Genomic DNA, 19,742 nt, shown 5'->3' on the forward strand with positions numbered 1-19,742 from the left:
TGGCGCTGTGGCTCAAGTGGCAGAGTGCTAGCCTTGAGCAAAGAGAAGCCAGAGACAGTGCTCAAGCTGAGTCCAAGGCCCAGGACTGGCAAGAAAAAAAACAACAAAAAAAAACTTGACTTTATATGGGGCTGGGGATATGGCCTAGTGGCAAGAGTGCTTGCCTTGAATACATGAAGCCCTGGGTTCAATTCTCCAGCACCGCATATACAGAAAATGGCCAGAAGTGGCGCTATGGCGCAAGTGGCAGAGTGCTAGCCTTGAGCAAAAAGAAGCCAGGGACAGTGCTCAGGCCCTGAGTCCAAGGCCCAGGACTGGCCAAAAAAAAAAAAAAAAAGAAAAGAATTGAGCTATGACATCGTGTATGTCTTTGAAGGAGGTGGATCACTTTGCTTTGATAAGTGAATGACAGGCGTACAGGGCATACAAGCCTCTCTTGGCTGTCTTCAGCTGTAGGTACTGTTTATGGGCTGGCACGGGGGCTAGGGGAGTCAGAGGAGCACTGATTTGAGGAGTCCACCAGCAATGAATTAATGTCCTACAAAGTCAGTAGCACCCTGCCCAGCATGAAACAACAGCCGATACATGTTAACTACTGTTATTACTTATTTATCATCATCATCACTACTACTACTACTACTACGGAAGGAAAGAGGAAGGGAATGGAAGAAGGGAAGGGAAGAATACTATGGTAGTTCTTGGGCAGCAGAAGCGTTGCCCTGTGATCTGTGTCTGAGTGGTGAGATACCATGGCTTTTACCCTGAGCATCCTCTGGTGGTGTTTATTGCCTGGAGATCATTCTGCCACTGGGCAGCACGTCCTGTGCCCAGATTCATTGAAGTTTGGCCTTGGCCCTTGCTGCACACTGGGGCCACCAGGGAGAGGCTTGCAATGCGCCAGGTCCCAGCCAAATGCCTCCTGTTACCGACTGGAAAAGTCGCTATAAAAATAGCTCTTATGGAGGGAGGCTGACCTGCAACAGAGATCTCCTGGCGTGGGAGCAGGAACAAGAAGGCTGGTGGGTTTTGAAACATCTTTTTTTTCAGGGAAAAATCTGCTTTCATGTTTCTGTGGTGTGAATTTGCTTTTGAGGTTGTGGGTTTTGTGTTTTTTTTTTTTTAATTCCCCTTGGACCTGTGTCTCCTCTGAGAGTGAATTCCATCCGTTCTCTGTGCCCAGTTAGGGTTAATCCTGGGCAGGTATAGGGTTAAACAAAAACAGGGCTGGGATGTAGCTTAGTGGCAAAGCACTTGCTTAGCAAGTGCAATGTCCTGGGTTCGATCTCCAGTGCCAAAAAAGAAAAGACAAAAAAAAAAAAACCCACAAAAAAACAAGAGACCCTTGGGTGTGTTTGTTTGTTTTAACTTACTTAGGGAATGAATTTGAGCATCTAAGTAGGGAATTTGTACAATCCTGGTGAGTGCAGACTTTGGTAGAACTCAAATCCTGACTGCAAGGTTTTTCTGGTATCAAAAAGGATCGATCACTTGCTGGGTGCCAGTGGCTCACACCTGTAACCCTAGCTGCTCAAAAGGCTGAGATCTGGGCTGGGAATATGGCCCAGTGGTAAAGTGCTTGCTTCGTATACCTGAAGCCTTGGGTTTGATTCCTCGGCACCACATATATAGAAAAATAAAAAGCCAGAAGTGGCGTTGTGGCTCAAGAGGTAGAGTGCTAGCCTTGAGCAAAAAGAAGCCAGGGACAGTGCTCAGGCCCTGAGTCCAAGCCCCAGGACTGGCAACAAAAACAAAACAAATTAAAAAAAAATAAAAAATACTTTCTTTAAAAAAAAAAAAGGCTGATATCTGATGATTGCAGTTTGAAGCTGGCCTGGGAAAAGAAAAATCTGTGAGACTCTTATCTCCAATTAAACACACACACACACACACACACACACACACACACACACACACACACGCGCGCGCGCGCGCCAGAAGTAGAGCTGTGGCTCAAGTGGTAGTAAAGGGCTAGCATTCAGCCCCTGAGTTCAAGCCCAGTGTTGGCTCAAAGAAGCAGCCTCCCAGCCGAGAGCCAATGGCTCACATCTGTAATCCTGGCTACTCAGAAGGCTGAGATCTGAGGATCACAGATGAAAGCCAACCTTGGGCAGGAAAACCCACAAGACTCATCGCCAATTAACCACCAGAAGACCAGAAGTGGTGCTGTGGCTCAAATGGTAGAGCACTAGCCGTGAGCTGAAGAGCACAAGGACAGTGCCCAGGTGCAGAGGTCAAGCCCCATGACTGGAAAAAAAGAAGCATCCATTCCCTGCAAATGCTATGAATCTTCCCCACTGTCAGAACTCTAGACAAACATAAAGCCATATCGTTTTGTAAAATTCAGGAAAAAGAAAGGAAAGATAATATGTTCAGATGTTGGAGGCTTGACAATTTTTCTTAAATAAAATTTTATGGAAGAGCAATGGTATAAAATCTGTGCTATGTATGACACATATACTGTGTGTGTGTGTGTGTGTGTGTGTGTAAAAGGAGGTTATTGGGGATTGAACCATACAATAGTAATTACCACAGCTACCTTCCTAGGTCCTGTGCTATATTTATGATTTCTGTTTTATATTTGGACCCTTTTGCAATCAGGGGCTAATTAGGATCAATTGTAGTCCTCCTCCTGCCCCCCAGCAGTCCTGGAGTGTATCACAGAGTCCCTGCAGGTATGTGGTGTGGGCAGGTGGCTGGGCACAGCTCTCAGATCCACACTTCCTGCCTTTCCCGCCAGCCTGTCTCCGGGCTCCTGTGTATAACTTCCTCAGCAATCACGTCAATGATCTAATCTGAGGCCTTTGACGAATGTGAGATTGAGGCCACAGGTCTCTTCTGTCCCTGTCTCTGACATTCCCAGCCTGGTTCTTGCCTGCTGCCAGCTGGGTGACCTTGGGCAGGCAGCTTAGCTTCTCTTGGCACCAAAGTTCCAGTTAAAATGCTTCACTGGTATCTGTCTACCTTGTTGTGTGGTTATGGAGAATGTCATGATTTGGTTCAGGGCAAGGCATTAGTAAGTGCTCAATAAATATCAGTTGGACTCAGACCAGGTGATTAGAGCCAAGACCCAATGCCAAAGCTGACTCACAGGACTGCCCTGTCCTGACTCAGTTTGTTCTTTCTTCCATCGCACACTTACTGAATGACCACTTTTAGCTTTTGTGAGTTTTGTTGTACAAATCGAATCTTATTTTATTTATGCCAGGCCTACAGCCTATACTCGGGGGGTTAGGCGCTGTTCTGAAGCTCTAATGGCTCAAGGCTGGCACTCTACCACGTGAGCCACAGCTCTTCTGGCATTTTGCTAGCTAATTGGAGGTGAAAGCTTCACGGACTTTTCTCCCTGGGCTGATTTCCAACTACAATCCTCAGATCTCAGCCTCTTGAGTAGCTAGGATTACAGGCATGAGCCACTGGCATCTTTTCTTTTTCTTTCTCTCTCTCTCTCTCTCTTTTTTTTTTTTTTTTTTGCCTGTCCTGGGCCTTGGACTCAGGGCCTGAGCACTGTCCCTGGCTTCTTCATACTCAAGGTTAGCACTCTGCCACTTGAGCCACAGTGCCACTTCTGGCTTTTTCTATATATGTGGTGCTGGGCAACCGATGGGGGGGGGGCCTCATGCATGCTAGGCAAGCACTCTACCACTAAGCCACATTCCCAGCCCTGGCACCTTTTTATTTAATCAAAAAATTATAAGGCAGGGTCTCATTATGTAGCCCATGATGGCCCTAAACTCATGATCCTCCTGCCACTGCCTTCCCAAGAACTAAGATTACAGGTGTGCACTATCATACTTGTTTAGCATTGTTTTTATAATCCACACTATTGGAGGTGGGATTAAGGGGACCTCTGAAAATGTTTCAGTGCTTAGGGGTCCTAAAGTGCTACTTTTCAACTTCCCTCTCTCCTCCTTCCCTCCCTTCTTCTGTGCTGGTCCTGGGGGGGGGGGGGGTTGTACTCAGGACCTCATGCTCTTGCTTGGCTTTTTTTTTTTTTTTTTTGCTCAAGGCTGGCATTCTTCCACTTGGGCCAAACTCCACTTCCGGTGCTCCTTGGTTTTGGCTGCACATTTGAATGCCCTGGGGAGCTGTAAACATCCCTACACCCAGGGATTCTCTTTTAATGGGTTTGGGATGAAGCCTAGGTTTGTAGAGTCCCTTAGGAAAACAAACTTGGGAACTACTGTTAGGATCTGAGCTGCTCTGTGGGCTGTTGGTAATGTCCGAGAAGCTAGATTTTCTTATGCTAGAAGTATAGTTTTGCAGTGCTGGGGATCGAGTCTTCTATGCTGGACCAGAGCTCTACCACCAAGTTAAATGACAGCTCCAGATGCCGGAGTTTACAGCCACTTTTAGTTTCACCATTTTTTTTTCTTCTCCTCCTTTTCCTCTTCTTCCTTTTCCATCTCCTTCTCCTTCTAATTTACTTGCTTTGCTTTGTTACTTGTGTTTTGCTTGCTTGCTTTTATCTGTTTGTTTTAGAGACAGGGTCTTGCTCTGCAGCCCAGGCTGGCCTGGAACTCCAGACACTTTGACCTCAGCTTCTCTAGTGGTGGATTATGGGCATGTGCTACCATGCCCAGCTTTTGGAGGTTCTAGATTTTATTCTGAGTATTAAAAAACATCAATGGGCCATATCAATGGCCCATGCTTGTAATCCCAGCACCCAGACTCTGGGTTATAGCTCCTGGACTTGGCAGAAAAACCCAAACCCAAACCGTGACTGGCTTTATGTAGGATGGTGGCATAATTCGATTTTTATTTTAAGAAATCTTGGTCTCTCCAAGAGTGTGGCTCAAGTAAAAGAATTCTTGCCTAGCAAGCATGGAGCCCTGAGTTCAAATCCCAGTACCACCCAAAAGTATATAGCAAGATCATGTCTAAGGAAAGGAAGGAGATAATCAAAGGAAAGAGAGGAAGGAAGAAGAGAGGTGAAGGAAGGAAGGAGAGAGGAAAAGAAGGAAGAATAGAGGAAAAGAGGAAGGAGAGAGGAAAAGTGAGAGGAGAGAGGGGAGAAAGAAAAGAAGATGGGAAGAAGGAAAGGAAGAAGGAAGAAGGGAGGGAGGGAGAGTAAGAGGACGAGGCCATTTTGGTCCTCTGTGGCAGAGTTCCTTCAGACAGATTCCCAGAAGTGGAATTATTGAGGAAAAGGCTATTTATGATTTTGGATGCACTATTAAGTTGCTTTCCAAGAAGTTTCTGCCAGGGGATACCATTCTACTCTGTTTGCCAACCACCCCTCTGCCAGCACTGTTTTTGACTTAATTATTTCTCTGGGAAAAGTACACACATACACACACACACACACACACACACACACACACAATTGAGCAACTGCACATAACCTCCTTTTTCATTGGTTAAAATATTATCTGAGGGATGGAGGGGCGTGCGGTGCAAGTGATAGAGTGCCTGCCTAGTGAGCGTGAAGCTCTGAGTTCAAACCCCATTATGGCCAAATACACATGTATTTATGTTCCAAATAGGCAAATGCTTCATCAAAAAATGTAGATCTAGTTTTCACCTAGAATTTGTGGATTCCTTATGTGTGACAGATAGTATGCAAATATTTCTATTAACTCACTCAACAACCCTAAGGAGTCAAAACAATGGTTATGTCTCCATTTGATTTGCAAGAGTAAATTAAAATCCCACCAATTCCTTCTCATATAAATGGGGGAGATTGGAACTTAGACCCTTTCAATTACTCTGCTATGGTTTATAATTTGAAAAATGTTAAAGGAATCATTAAATTTCTCTTCTAAGAAGCTAGGATGCTTGTTATGCTGCTAATCATGCTGGAATCTGAATCAATGACCTAATTTGCTTGCTTCCATGTCATTTTTTTTTTTTTTGCCAGTCCTGGGGCTTGAACTCAGGGCCTGAGCACTGTCCCTGGCTTCTTTTTGCTCAAGGCTAGCACTCTGCCACTTGAGCCACAGCGCCACTTCTGGCCATTTTCTACATATGTGGTGCTGGGGAATCGAACCTAGGGCTTCATGTATTCAAGGAAAGCACTCTTGCCACTAGGCCATATTCCCAGTCCAGCTTCCATGTCATTTTGAACAAGGATTGAGGGAAGTAAAACTGATTGATGGGCTGGGAATGTACAGTGCTTGCCTAGCATGCATGAAGCCCTGGATTCTATTCCTCAGCACCACACACACACACACAAAAAATAGCCAGATGTGGTGCTGTGGCTCAAGTGGTAGAGTACTAGTATTGAGCAAAAAGAAGCCAGGGACAGTGCTCAGGCCCTGAGTTCAAGCCCCAGGATGACAAAAAAACCAAAAACCCCAAATATTGATTTCTTACACCAATCATTTATTCATCAATTCACCTGAAGCATCAAAAAATAAAGAACTTGAGGAAACAGATTCAAATAAGCTCAGAACTGAGAGCAAAGAAAAGACTCTTTTCTCCTCTTCTTTCCCTTCTCTTCCTCTTCTTCCTTCTCCTCCTCCCCCTCCCTCCTCCTCCTCTATTTTCATTGTCTTTGTCTTTTATCTTTTCTCTTTTCTGTGCTAGGGATCAAACCCAGCCCTTCTAGAATAGTACTTTACCACTGACCTATATCCTAGCTCTAAGAAAAAGTTTTGAAGCTAGTCCGGGCATGATAGAACATGACTGTAATCCCAGAGTTTGAGAGACTAAAGAAGGAGGAACAACAGTATAAGATTAGCCTAGATTACACAGTCTCTGTCTCAAAAAGGAAGAAAAAGAAAAGAAAGAAAAGCCTGGAATCTCCTCTGGTCAGATTGAGATAGAATCTCAGTAGAGGAGAGGAAAGATTGAGCAAATGAATAAGCATGTCAGTATTTATGTATGTATTTTCACGTGTGTGGTGATAGTATGGTTTAAATTTCGGGCCTTGAACATGCTAAACCCAACTCTACCTCTTGAGTCCCAGTTCCAGTCATTTGTTACAATAGACTCAGCTCCCTAATCTCAACTCCTTGAGCTCCTCAAGGTCAGAGTTTGGGTCACAATGATTGCTCTGGTCTCAAAGGTATGTTTTCAATACTGAATGGTTTTTAATGTGTAAATTAAGAAGTTCTGTGAGATTTGGATATACTGGCACATGCCTGTTGTTCAAGAATTTGGGAGGCTGAGGCTCTCAAATTCAAAGCCAGCCTGGGTTACAAAGTGAGACTCTGTCTAAAAAAAATTACAAACCCCACCCCGCCACCCATCAATAACAAAAGAATCATGATTAGAGTACATTAAAAAAATACACAAAACCAAGCCAGGCACCAGTGCCTCATATCTATAATCCTTGGTGCTCAGGTGGCTGGCTAAAATCTGAGGATTGTGGTTTGAAGCCAGTCTAAGCAGAAAAGTCTGTGAGATTCTTATCTCCAATTCACTAGCAAAGTGCCTGAAATGGAGCCGTGGCTCAAGTTATAATCTTGAACAAAAAAGCTAACTCAATGCCTAGGCCCTGAGTTCAAGCCCAAGGACCAGAAGCCCACTTTCCTACACAAAAACAAGGTATTTATTATTGTGTAATTTAAGAAGAACCTAAACAATAATTATTGTAATTTATAACACAAATATGCTGATATTATACATATAAAATGTATTGTACATTAATGATTGTGTAAAAATTATGTAATTAAATCAATTTCAAACAAACAAAAATGATTTGTTGAAAGACTGTCTCACAAGGAAGACCATACTAAGTTAAGGGACTCTCATTCTGGGATTGGATTCACGGAGAATTTTTTTTTTTTCATAAGAAACTAGAGAAGGGCTGGAGGTGTGGCTTAAATGGTAGAGCAACAGCCTTGCAAGTATTGGGCTCTGAGTTCAAATTCCCATACCAGCAAAGGGGTTGGGAGGTAGAGAGAGAGAGGAAGGAAGAAGAAATGGTAGGAGAGAACACTTGCAGGTTCTTTCTGAAGATTTTTGTGGGACCCTTCCTCATACTCTCCCCTTAGCAAAAGGGTGGTGGGTACCCAAGGCAATTTCTAGCTAGAGTGTGTGCACATAGGATTTATTTCCCTTTACTCAATGCATTCCTTCTGTTTTATTGAACAGAGGGATTATCAATTTATTAGTCTGTAGTGCTGGGGATAAAACTGAGGGCTTTGCCCACAGTAGGCAAATGCGCTACCATTTCTCAGATACATTGATTCATTGTGTGTTGTGTGTGTGTGTGTCCAGGTTTTAAGTCTGCCCAGTTCCAAGCGGGGATTTGCTGAAGCAAATATCAGCATCTGTTTAGAAGCAGAGAGGACAGGGAGAGGAAGAAGAGGGAGCAACGTGCCTTTGTAAGTTTGACTTTCCATGCTTTAGACTCCTTAGTAAGTGAAGGGTGGAACTGATGAAGGAGAGAGGGTTGAGGGGAGAGCAACAACTTCTCAAAATCAAGTACCTGTGTTAGCAATTGTATAGTTTTCTTTGCAACACAAAGTAATAGGTTAAGACCCTTTATGCAGACAATCTTCAGACACTTACATGATGTCTGTCTTGCACATCATACCTCCTTCCCCTTTTCAGGGCTGGGGATTGAACCCATAGCTTTTACTGATTCTGGGCAAGCACTCGATCATCCAGCTTCGCCTCAGCCTCTTGTGTGCTTATTCTATATCTAGGTATCTATATAGATCTATCACACCTACATTCACATAAGGTGTTGGATGCTTCAGTGATTTCTTTAGGAGGGGAAAGGTGTTTCAGGTTTGTCCCCACCTCCTTTAGCCAGTCTCTGCTAGTAAAGGGAAGCACGTGTTAGGGTAAGGGGGATTTCCAAGCACAGGCTAGAGGACGGGGGGGGGGGGGGGACGGGGGGACGTGGCTTTTCCTCCGCGTGGGAATGGGCTCGAGTGTGAGGACCGGATGCACACAGCCCAGTAGGAGTGGGATGGAGTGTGAGGAGGCACACAGCCCAGATGGGGGCTGCGAACTTACCACCTTCCTATTTCTACTTTTCCTGGAGGACCGTGCGCAGGTGGGCGCTCGCGAACCCATGTATGATGCAAGAACATCAGCGCCCTTATTGGACGCCTGATTACACCTGACTGTGCGCGCACGCTAGTGTGTGCGTGCGTGCGCGCGCGCGCAGGCGATGGCGGAGAGGCCCCCCCCACTCCCGTGATCCCCTGCGGTGGACGAATCCCAGGGCCCCGAGGGAGGTCTGATTGCGGTCCCGCCCCATTAGACCACGCCCGCGGAGAACCGGACACGCCCCCCACGAACAGGCCACGCCCGTCCTTTCCAGGCCCTGGCGGGCGCCGGCGCCGCCCCTCGTTCCCAGCATGCCGTGCGGCAGCGGCGGCGCGGCGGGCGGAGCCGGGAGGCGGGGAAGCCGTGGCCGTGTGAGCGTGAGGAGCCGCCGCCACCGCCTCCTCCTCCTCCTCGCCGTCCTCGTCCTCCTGGGCCCCGGCGTCGCGGGCCGCGTACGGCTCTGGAAAGAGACGTCGCCTCCCCTTCCTCCGCCTCCCCCTCGCCGCGCCGCTCCCGCCTTCTCGTCCTGCGCTGTGGGCTCAGGCGGAACCCGGAACGGCCGTCGGCCTCCCCCGCCCTCCGCCGCCGCCTCCTTCTCCTCCTCCTCCTCCTCCGCGGCTTCCTCCTCAGCCCCGGGCCGGAGCGGAGTGTCGGCGGCGGCCGGTTCGGGCGGCGACTGGCGCTTCTCCGGGCGGCGGCGCTTGGCCATGTCGTGTCGAGGAAGGTAATGAGCCGCAGAGCCCCGGGGTCTCGGCTGAGCAGCGGCGGCGGCGGCACCAAGTACCCGCGGAGCTGGAATGACTGGCAACCCAGGTGGGTGACGGCGGCCGGGCCCGCCGCCGCCTCCGGGCCCTCGGGGCGCCGCCCGAGGCCTCGGGCCGCGGGGACGGGAGGCGCGGCCTAGGCCCTCGCCGCCCCGCCGACCCGGGGAACCGGGCGCGGCTTCTTGGGTCTCTCTGCGGGCCCGCCCCGGCTCGGCCGGCCGCGGGGAGGCCACCAGGCCCGAGTGTCAGCGCCAGCGCTGGGGCTCGGACGCGCGGACCCTAGGGCGCCCTGCCGACGCCCTGGCTCTAGGGGTCTGTTGGTCAAAGGAGGCCCCTCCCCAGTTTGGGATTCTGGTTCAAGACCCTCTTGGTTACTCACGAACTTCCTGGGACCCTCACCCTTCCAGCCCTCTCCTCCCTCCCTCCTCGCCCCCCACGTGGGAGACCTTAACTCGGTTCCATACTGGCCCTCCCACGTGTTAATCTTTTTTTAAACCTCGAACTCCCAACTAAAGAACTTTGGCTTTTAGGCAAGGCGCTAGTCGGGGTAGATAGAGATGGTAATGGAGTGTGTGGTCGACTTATTTTCTGATCCTGGGAAATGGAAGTTTTCTCTCCCCAAGTGCAGTACTGTGCTGGGCAGGTGGACGGACACCTGGACATTCAGATCTCCTTGGGCGCTCCCTCAGCTACAGAGTATTTTTCTCTGACGTGCTGGGTTTGATCTCAGGCCGCTTTGGGGCCTGGTTGGATTAGAATATATTTAGGAGCACTCTCCCCTCTCCCCCTTTTTTTTAAAAATTTAATTTATTTATTAATTGAACACAATTTTTTTTGACAAGGTGTTGTGCAAAAAGGGTACAGTTACATAGTAGGGCAGTGTGTACATTTCTTGTGATATCTTATGCCCTGTTTTCCCCTCTCCCCTTTTTAAGAAAAGGTAAATATAATTTCTAATTGTGTTTAATTTAGGGTGGATTTGGTCTTACTGAGTAAAGGCTTGTAATTGTAATAACCAGAGACTACTTGGAATTTAACCCAACGCTTAGAAGAACTTCCTCAGTGTATTTGGGTACGTTTTAGGGATAGTAGATACAGGAAGCTTTCAAATGTGCGGGCATACTTGGATTATAATTGACCAGAAACTGGCCAAATAAACGTAAAACACACACATAATGGAATGCTGCTTTGCTTTCTGATGAATTTCCCCTGATTTCAGCTGTGTGTGGAAGTGAAGAACTTCAATTGTAAGGTGTTAAAATGTAAACCCCCCTCCCCCCCTCCATACTGCCATTTGACCTAAGGGAAGGGAGCTTGCTTGCTTGCTAGGGAAGTTCTGCCATTCTCCCAGCCTCCACAGTCGAAATAACCTTAAGACTGGTGGTGGTGTTTGAGTGTGCTTGCCTAAGTTTTGTGTCTTTTGAGAGCTGATGTGTTTAAATGACTTTAAAAATGAATCCCCCAGTCTAGAATTGAGATGTTAAGTTCAGAACTGTTGTTTGAAAAGCATGCTTTGGTTTGGCCTGTACAGGGTTTTAGAAAAGTCAGATACAAGTAGTATCTGTATTGGACATACTTAGTTTTCACTTCTGTTTAGATGTGTGGAATTTGATTTTAGGCAGTTAGTGCATTAGATTATAAACGAGCTTGGATTTGACCTTTCAGAGTTCTTTAACAATGGATTTTCTGTTGGTTTTTAGTCTTGTGTCAGTATATTGAAGAGAATTTTAATAATGATTTGGAGGGTTAAAATACCCTTCCCAAATAGTCCTAGAGCTTTTGGGACATGAAAGTGTAGCTGTGCTAAATAAATGTGATAGCAGATTGCCAGCCACATGCTGGGGTCACCTGACTTCATTGCTGAAAGGTATGAAGCAGAAGGGCTTAAAAAGTTTAGGAATCTGTGCATAGGTTATTAATAAATATTCATGTTTCTTTCAGGTGCTCTGTTTCTTGGCTGTGTGAGAGATGACTGGGGGTGGTGGGAGGCAGGGGAGGAGGATGTGAGCTTGCTTTGGAGCTATGTTCGGTAATAGTCTGACCTAACATCCAAGTAGGTGAGTACTGTGAGGTACATTATGAGTATGTAGAGTTCAGGAGGTTGGAAATAATTTGATTTTCTCCTGTTGTAGAGAGAACAGAGAAAGAAGTATATATGGACATACTCTATAACCTTGATTTGTTTGTAAGGTTGCCATAGTTGCTTTGTAAAATGGCCAATAAATAACCCCAGGTATTTGCTAAGTCTTGATTTTTGTGACAATTGGGATTGTTCCCTCTACTCAGAAAAATGACAGGTTCTCTAGTTAATAGAATGGAGGTTGAACTTCCCACTTGCTTAAAACGGGGCCTTATTATTTTTGAAACATTTTTGAATGCATGTAGACTCCTTAGGGTTCATCTGAATCCTAAAAAATTTCTGTTAATTTCCTGATTTTTCAGAGGGCAAGGTATTCTGTGCTCCTTGATTTGAGATTTCTTGAGAAAGTGGAATTTTGTAAGCAATTATTTTCAGTTTCTTTTAGCTTTTTTTTTTTGCCAGTTGATCAGGAAACTGACAGTTGAGTCAATCATGACCATGAGGACAGGAAATGTTCCAGGTGGCTGAGTAGTTTAGGTTAGAGAAGACAACCTAGCAAGCCCATCTTCTTTAGAAGCACTGGCTTACAGCCTTCCTTTTTTTTTTTTTTTAACTGTACTTTGAACATTTACGAATGGTTAGGCAAGTGAATGGTATTAGGTTACTCAGTTATTACTTACAGTCTGTGGGTTCATCAGACGTAGAGTTAATGTTTTAGGAGGCAGGCTCATGACTAATCCTAGTTCTTCAGGAGGCTGAGATTGGAGGATCACTGTTATGAATCAGCCTGGAGAGAAAAAGTCTGAGACTCATTCCTCTAGTTAACCAGCAAAAGTCTTGATTAAAAAAAACAACAAAACTAGCAGAACACAAAGCCCTGAATTTTCTCAGTACTAGCATCCAAAAATTAAAGAAGGTTCTAGGCTCCTGTGGACACCTGTGATGTTTTTGAATGGAGAGACAGGAGTGGTGGCTTTTGTCCTTTAGGAAACCTGAATTGTGAAGGTAGCTTGCTTTCTTTAAAAAAAAAATTATTTCTTTATTGTCAAAGGTAGTGCGTACATTTCTTACCCAACTTTTTTACCTCCTCATTTCCCCCCATGCCTCCCCCTCCCCACTTCCCTACCCCCATTTGCTTTCTTTTCTACCTTTAAAAGATACCTGTCATTGCCAATAGCCAGTCTTTTACTTTCCTGATTTTATTTTGAAAAACAATTTATGTACCAGACAAACCCAGATTTAAAGTTAAGTGTGTAATATTATACATTTAAATATTCTAAAATGCATAAATTAATTTGATGTAGTAAATAAAAATAAGCTAATTCATCAAAAAAGAGAAAGCATTCAGAGCATCAGAAAATAAGTACATTTTACTTCTTGGATTTGTTTAGCAGATACATTGGAAGTCTTTTGGTACCCAAGGTTTTACAGTTTTTTTTTTTTCGGTAGTACTGGGATTTAAAGGCCTGTGATGCTAGGCAAGGTGCCCTAGCACTTGAGCCACTCTACACTTTCTGGAGTGGTCTTGCTCTGTTGCTCATATTGGCCTCAAACTTGAGATCCTACTGCCTCAGCCTCCCAGATAGCTTGGGTTAGAGGCGAGTACCACAGCGCTTAGCTATTTCCAGACTTCTAAATGGATGTAACCACATAGTAGAAATAGCTCCCACGTTTAGTAGAGTAGAGATCAGAGTTCTCAGAGTTTTGGTCTGTGACAGACCAAAAGATGGAAATGTGAAATTGAAAGTCACATATTAGAAGCTGGAATTTATAGTCAATTTTGGCCTTGAACTTAAAGAACTCCTGTCCCAACCAGTGGAGCTCTGAGGTTAGAGGTGTGCACTGCTACACCAGACCTTTAGCTAGGTTTTTTTTTTTTGGCCAGTCCTGGGCCTTGGACTCAGGGCCTGAGCACTGTCCCTGGCTTCTTCCCGCTCAAGGCTAGCACTCTGCCACTTGAGCCACAGCGCCGCTTCTGGCCGTTTTCTGTATATGTGGTGCTGGAGAATCGAACCTAGGGCCTCGTGTATCCGAGGCAGGCACTCTTGCCCCACTAGGCTATATCCCCAGCCCCGGTTTCTTTTGTTTTTTTGGAGCCTGTTTTGGGGTTTGGACTCAGGGCTTAGGCACATTGTCTCTGACCTTTTTTTTTTTTTTTTTAAACTAAGGCTGGCCCTCTGCCACTTGAGCCATAGGTCTACTTCTGTTCTTTTTGGTAGTTAATGGAAGGTAAGAATTTTCATGAACTTTTCCTACTTGGGCTGGCTTTGAACCTGGGTCCTCATACCTCAGCCTCCTTAGTAGCTAGGTTTACAGGTATGAACCACCAGCACCCGCTTCTAGATAGGTTTTTGAAAGTTTTATATGAATAGAGCCCTTAATGAGTTTTCATGTCTGATGTACATACTATAATGAACTACATAAAGGGTATAATTACTTGGAGTCACATATGTATCATAGCTATAAATGGGACCACCAATAGAATATGATTATTTTGGGGGGGGGTGTAGAAGGGAAGATTTGAGTCACACTGTGTTGCCTAGGCCCTCCTGCCTCAGCCTCCCAAGTATCTGAAACTGCAGGAATGCACTCCACGTTTGTACAAGAGATTTCTAAGTTAGAGAGTGGAGTGCAAATAGTTTTGCCTGTGTATAATGTTTTAGAAGGAAGTTGTTTTCCTTTCTTTTTTTTCTACCAGTCCTGGGCCTTGGACTCAGGGCCTGAGCACTGTCCCTGGCTTCCTTTTGCTCAAGGCTAGCACTCTGCCACTTGAGCCACAGCGCCACTTTTGGCTGTTTTCCATATATGTGGTACTGGGAAATTGAACCCAGGGCTTCATGTATACGAGGCAAGCTCTCTTGCCACTAGGCCATATTCCCAGCCCAGGAAGTTTATTTTCATTATAAAATAAAGCATTCCTTATGAACCATTTAGCAATTATATCTTTAAGCTAAAAGTTTTCTTCCCTTCTGTTTTAATTCTTCATAAATATGGAATATGAAATAGTCTATTGAATTAGAAATACTATAATTCGGAAGTGGTGCTGTAGCTCAAGTGGTAGAGTGCCAGCCTTGAGCTGAGGAGCTCAGGGACACTGCCCAGACCCAGATTTCAAGCCCCATGACTGTTCCCCCCCCCCCAATCCTATAATTCAAGGAGAATGTTCTGATCAGGAACTATTGGTATTTTAGAAGTATTCATGGCTTTTAAGACCATTCTCATAGAGGTCATAGGTTCATAGGGGAAATGAGGGCTTTAAAATACCAAGGCATCTAAGTATTGTGTTACAGGTCTTGGTATACTTTTTATGCTATCAGTAGAGTTTAAAATGAGTTAGAAGTGAGAAAGTTATATAGTTGTGTACAAGAGGGGAATGAATTGGTGTATATAGCTTTGACCATAAATATGTGGAAAAGTCATAAAAAGAAAATAAGGATATGGTAAAATGTAATTTGTCCTTGGCAAAATATTTAAATAAAAATTGATTAGGAGCCTTGGGCACTTGAGGGGAGTAATACAAAATAAGAGGTAAAGCCTGAAGAGTTGGATTAGAACTCTATTGTAAGCCTTGAATTATGTGTAATGTGCTTTAGGGAATGAGCCATTGAAATTTTACCCAGCACAAGTGGCATAATTTAGGAAGATTAAATCTAGGTTCTTGAAGGAGATGGAGTGAGGAGGAGGAAGGGAGGAACTGCAGAAGTAGACAGTTGGAACAATCTAGTAGACAAGAGTGCTAACTAAAAACCTAAGTGACTATTGTGTTCTGTTTATAATTCACAGTTTAAATTCAGACAAATGTCTAGCCAATATGCAAAAAGCCCTTCATTTGTTATATGGTGTTGATTGAGGATGATCACTTAAATGATACTTTTTATCTGCTCACACTTGAGTTTGCCTTAGGAAACTTACATGGAATGTCACACGTAGAAAATGGAGTGTGATTCATGGTGTCTTTTAGGAATATTGAATTCTCACAACTCTTCAGGATTTCTTGCCTTCATTACCTGGCATTTATAGTAGGTACTTACTTACTTTTGCTATCCTAATTACCTAAAATAAGTCCCCAGGGTTCCTTTATGAATTTACACAAACGGTTTCATGTCTTCATATTATCATTTTTTTCATTACCTATTTTTAGCTATCTTTAGTTTTCTCAGAGCCCATTTTACTTTGGGAACTACAAAATAAAATGCACCTTCACCTACATAGAGGTATAATGGCAAAGATTTCAGAAATAATTGTGTTTTAATTCCTACATAAAATAGTCCAGGGCTGGGAATATGGCCTAGTGGTAGAGTGCTTGCCTCATATACATGAAGCCCTGGGTTCAATTCCTCAGCACCACATATATAGAAAAAGCCAGAAGTGGCGCTGTGGCTCAAGTGGTAAGAGTGCTAGCCTTGAGCAAAAAGAAGCCGGGGACAGTGCTCAGGCCCCAAGTTCAAGCCCCAGGACTAGCAAAAAAAAAAAAAAAAAAAAAAAAAAAAAAAAAAAAGTCCAGCATAGGTGTATATAACATTTCCCCCTTTATTTTAGAACATTTGCTTACATGGAAATAATTGCTTTTACGAAACTATTTCTCGCTAGTTTGTGTAGTACTTTTCTAAGTTTGCTTCTCTTTTGCATTCCATTGTACTAATTTTTGAGATGTAAGTTATATATAACTTAAGTTCAGTGAAATTTGACAAATGTATACACATCTGTACCCAAGAATCCAGTCAAGAGACTTCAGGTTGACTTCCTCTCCCCCCACCTTTCCACTCCTGAAGCAGCAGTGTATGGGTAGATTTTACCTTGAAATCTTTTATAGAAATGCAGTCTTTGCATAATGTTATAGAAATGCAGTTTTTGCATAATATCTAACAGTCTATTGCCAGTTAACAGTTAATAAAGGTTAACACACTCATCATCTTCAGTATATTTCTCTCATTTCTCTTTTGCTATAGCATTGTTAATTAGAGTATCTGAAGCCATTTTCAGGCTTTTGAGTTCTGGAATATAACAGGAGTTCCTCTGCGTGGCTAGGTTTATTTCTGAGCCACAGGTTTGTGTGCCTTTTTCTACCCTTGTGGTACCTGCTGTGGCTCTGCTCTGTTTTTCATGCTCTTTTTGCTTCTAAACTTGTTCCTCCTTTGACTCCTAACCCTGCCTTCTGTGATTTGTCTCTCTGCTATATAATTTGCAAGGGATCTACAATGAAAAAGAATATGCGCTTTTCACTTTAGACACGCACTTTTCACTTTAGTTGTTAATTCTGCTCACCAATTAGTTTTGATGTTTTGAGAGTTGTGACAATCTTTTTTTTTCCTCTCTTGCTTTTGTGTCTTTTCCTACCACACTGCCCAAAAACTCATTGCTGCCATAGGGCCTTTGCGTGTGCGTGCTCTTGGTTTGCTACTAAGGATGATTGTCATTCTCAGCTGCTTTTATACTGTCTTGCTCTGTCTTATCACCTCTGTGGGAGAAACAGTCTCCTTAATACCTCACGCCAGGTTGTATGTATGTATGTACTTATTTTTGGTGGTGGGACTTGAACTCAAGGCCTTGGGCATTATCCCTGAGCTTTTCTGCTAAAGGCCAGTGCTTTGACCAAAACTCCACTTCCAGTTTTCTGGTGGCTAGTTGGAGATACTTTACTGCCTGGGCTAGATTCAAACTATAATCCTCAGAGCTCAGCTCCCTAAGTGCCTAGGATTACAGGTGTGAACCACCAGTGCCCAGCCCCAGGTTTTATTTTTCTTTCTTTTCTTTGTTGGTCATGGGGCTTGAAATCTGGGCCTGGGTGCTATTCCTGAGCTCTTTGCTCAAGGGCCACCCAGCTACTTGCGATTTTCTAGTGGTGAATTGGAGATAAGAGTTTCATGGACTTTCCTGCCTGGGCTGGCTTTGAAAGGCAGTCCTCAGATCTCAGCCTCTTGAATAGCTAGGCTTACAGGCATGAACTACTGATACCTGTTTCTCAGGTTTTAAAAATAATATTAATAAGCACAAATTTTATGTGTGTTTCCCCTATAAAGTATGACCTTTTTTGTATGTGGATCTTATACAATTCATGTTTTACTTCTGTATACTTCTACCTTACTAATATATTAACTTATATATCCAATCTGTATTTGAGTGTCTTCTCAAAGAACACATGCATGTGCAAGCTCATGCATACACACACACACACACTTAACCATTTGAAGTTGTTAAGCAGAAAAAACAATCTAATCTTTATGACTTTGGATACAAGGGAGGGCAGATGAAAATGCAATTAAACTGAGAAGGGGTAGGTTAGAAGGGCAACATATCCATTACTTAACTTTGCTTATAGTTAGAATTTATGAACTATTACTTTCAGGAACATCAGTTGAATGTTGAATTATTTTCTTCCCCCCCAAGTTATGTGTCTATACTGCACATAATTTGATTACAAGAGTAGAGAGGATGCTGGATTCTAGGAAAGGTTGTCCTTTGCCAGTATAGTATTTTGAAAAGCCACATGGATCTACTGAAAAAAAAGCTGGGAAGAGTCATATTGCTAATAGAGTATCTATAGGAAAAAAAAGAGAGCCAGGTGCTGGTGGCTCCCGCCTGTAATCCTAGCTACAAAGGAGGCCGAGATTTGAAGATCCTGGTTCAAAGCCAGCCGAGGCAGGAAAGCCCATAGACTCTTCACTTAACTCCCAGAAAGTGGTGCTGAGGCTCAAAGTGGTAGAGCACTAACCTTGAGTGAAAAAATCTCAGGAACAGTACACAGGCCCCCCAGTTCAAGCCCTATGACTGCCAAAAAAGAAAGAAAGAAAAACGTTTGTATAGATAATCAGCAGTAAGACATCTGTACTATTTTAAATTGTATTATAAACTCAAAATGAGCTAGGATGTGCTCTCTCCTAAGTAATTTCATACTTAGAAACTATGTTTTTTCCTTTCTTGTTGTAAAAGTTACTTAAATCACTTGAAACTGATTAAAATGTATTTAATACAAAATGTAACAAAAGATGGAGTTTATATGGACTTTGTAGGTTAAAGTGGCTTACTGATGAGCCTAAACTGCTTACTAGGTTTCTAAAAACTTAAGGCTGTGTGGCTTAACAGTAGAGTGCTTGCTTGCCTTGCATGCATGAAGCCCTGGGTTTGATTCCTCAGTACCACATAAACAGAAAAGGCTGGAAGTGGCGCTGTGGCTCAAGTGGTAGAGTGCTAGCCTTGAGCAAAAAGAACCTTAGGGACAGTGCATAGGCCCTGACTTCAAGCCCCAGGACTTGCAAAAAAAAACAACCAAAAAACCAAAACAACAAAAACAAAGCTCAAGGCTTAGTATAAATACCTTGATAAGTGGCTCCTGCCTTGTACAGGGGAGTTCTGTTCCCTGGTGCTGATGGTTGCTTCCTGGTCTTCAGGAGAGCTATGCAGTCTTCATAATTAAAAGAATAGTGAGATTATCTTCTTTGTTCTACTAATTGACTTATTCATTGTACTTTTTTCCCCCCTGGAGTGCCAGTCCTGCTCAAGGCTAGGGTACCACTTGAGCCACAGTTCCACTTCTGGCTTTTCTGGGGTGGTTAATTGGAAATAAGAGTTTTACAGACTTTCCTGCCTGGGCAGACTTAGCATCTCAGCCTCCTGAGTAGCTAGAATTACTACAGGTATGAGTCATTGGTGCCAGGCTAGCAATTTATGTTTTAATTGTTTTTTTTTTTTTGCCAGCCCTGGGGCCTGGGACCCTGGGCCTGTCCCTGACTTCTTTTTGCTCACGGCTAGCACACTACCTGTTGAGTCACAGTGCCACTTCTGGCTTTTTCTATTTATGTGGTGCTGAGGAATCGTCGAACCCAGGGCTCCAGGGCTTAATGTACACGGGGCAAGCACTCTACCATTAGGCCATTTTCCTAGCCTTAGCACATTTATTTTTAAAAGGCAATAATGTGTTTTTAAAGGGCAATAAAGTATTTTAAGATTCTTGT

At 44.0% G+C, this 19,742-nt stretch overlaps 1 protein-coding gene and 1 long non-coding RNA gene across 4 annotated transcripts in view; both read left to right on the plus strand.

Moving 5' to 3' along the window:
• The first annotated feature begins 9,297 nt into the window (after positions 1–9,297).
• Positions 9,298–19,742, plus strand: part of Smg1 (SMG1 nonsense mediated mRNA decay associated PI3K related kinase) — a 93,060-nt gene continuing 82,615 nt past the window's right edge. For all 3 annotated transcript variants that reach the window (XM_048332561.1, XM_048332558.1, XM_048332560.1), the window contains exon 1: positions 9,298–9,759. Coding sequence is in view for 2 of the 3 variants with exons in the window: in XM_048332558.1 (XP_048188515.1) it covers positions 9,674–9,759 (86 nt within the window). In the remaining variant the exon portion in view is untranslated. The remainder of the gene's footprint in view (positions 9,760–19,742) is intronic.
• LOC125340753 lies at positions 14,018–14,932 on the plus strand. Its single transcript, XR_007208814.1, has 2 exons — positions 14,018–14,462; positions 14,681–14,932. It is a non-coding gene; the product is annotated as an uncharacterized LOC125340753 (long non-coding RNA).

This window comes from Perognathus longimembris, chromosome 23 (genome assembly GCF_023159225.1).
Source record: "Perognathus longimembris pacificus isolate PPM17 chromosome 23, ASM2315922v1, whole genome shotgun sequence".
NCBI lineage: Eukaryota > Metazoa > Chordata > Mammalia > Rodentia > Heteromyidae > Perognathus > Perognathus longimembris.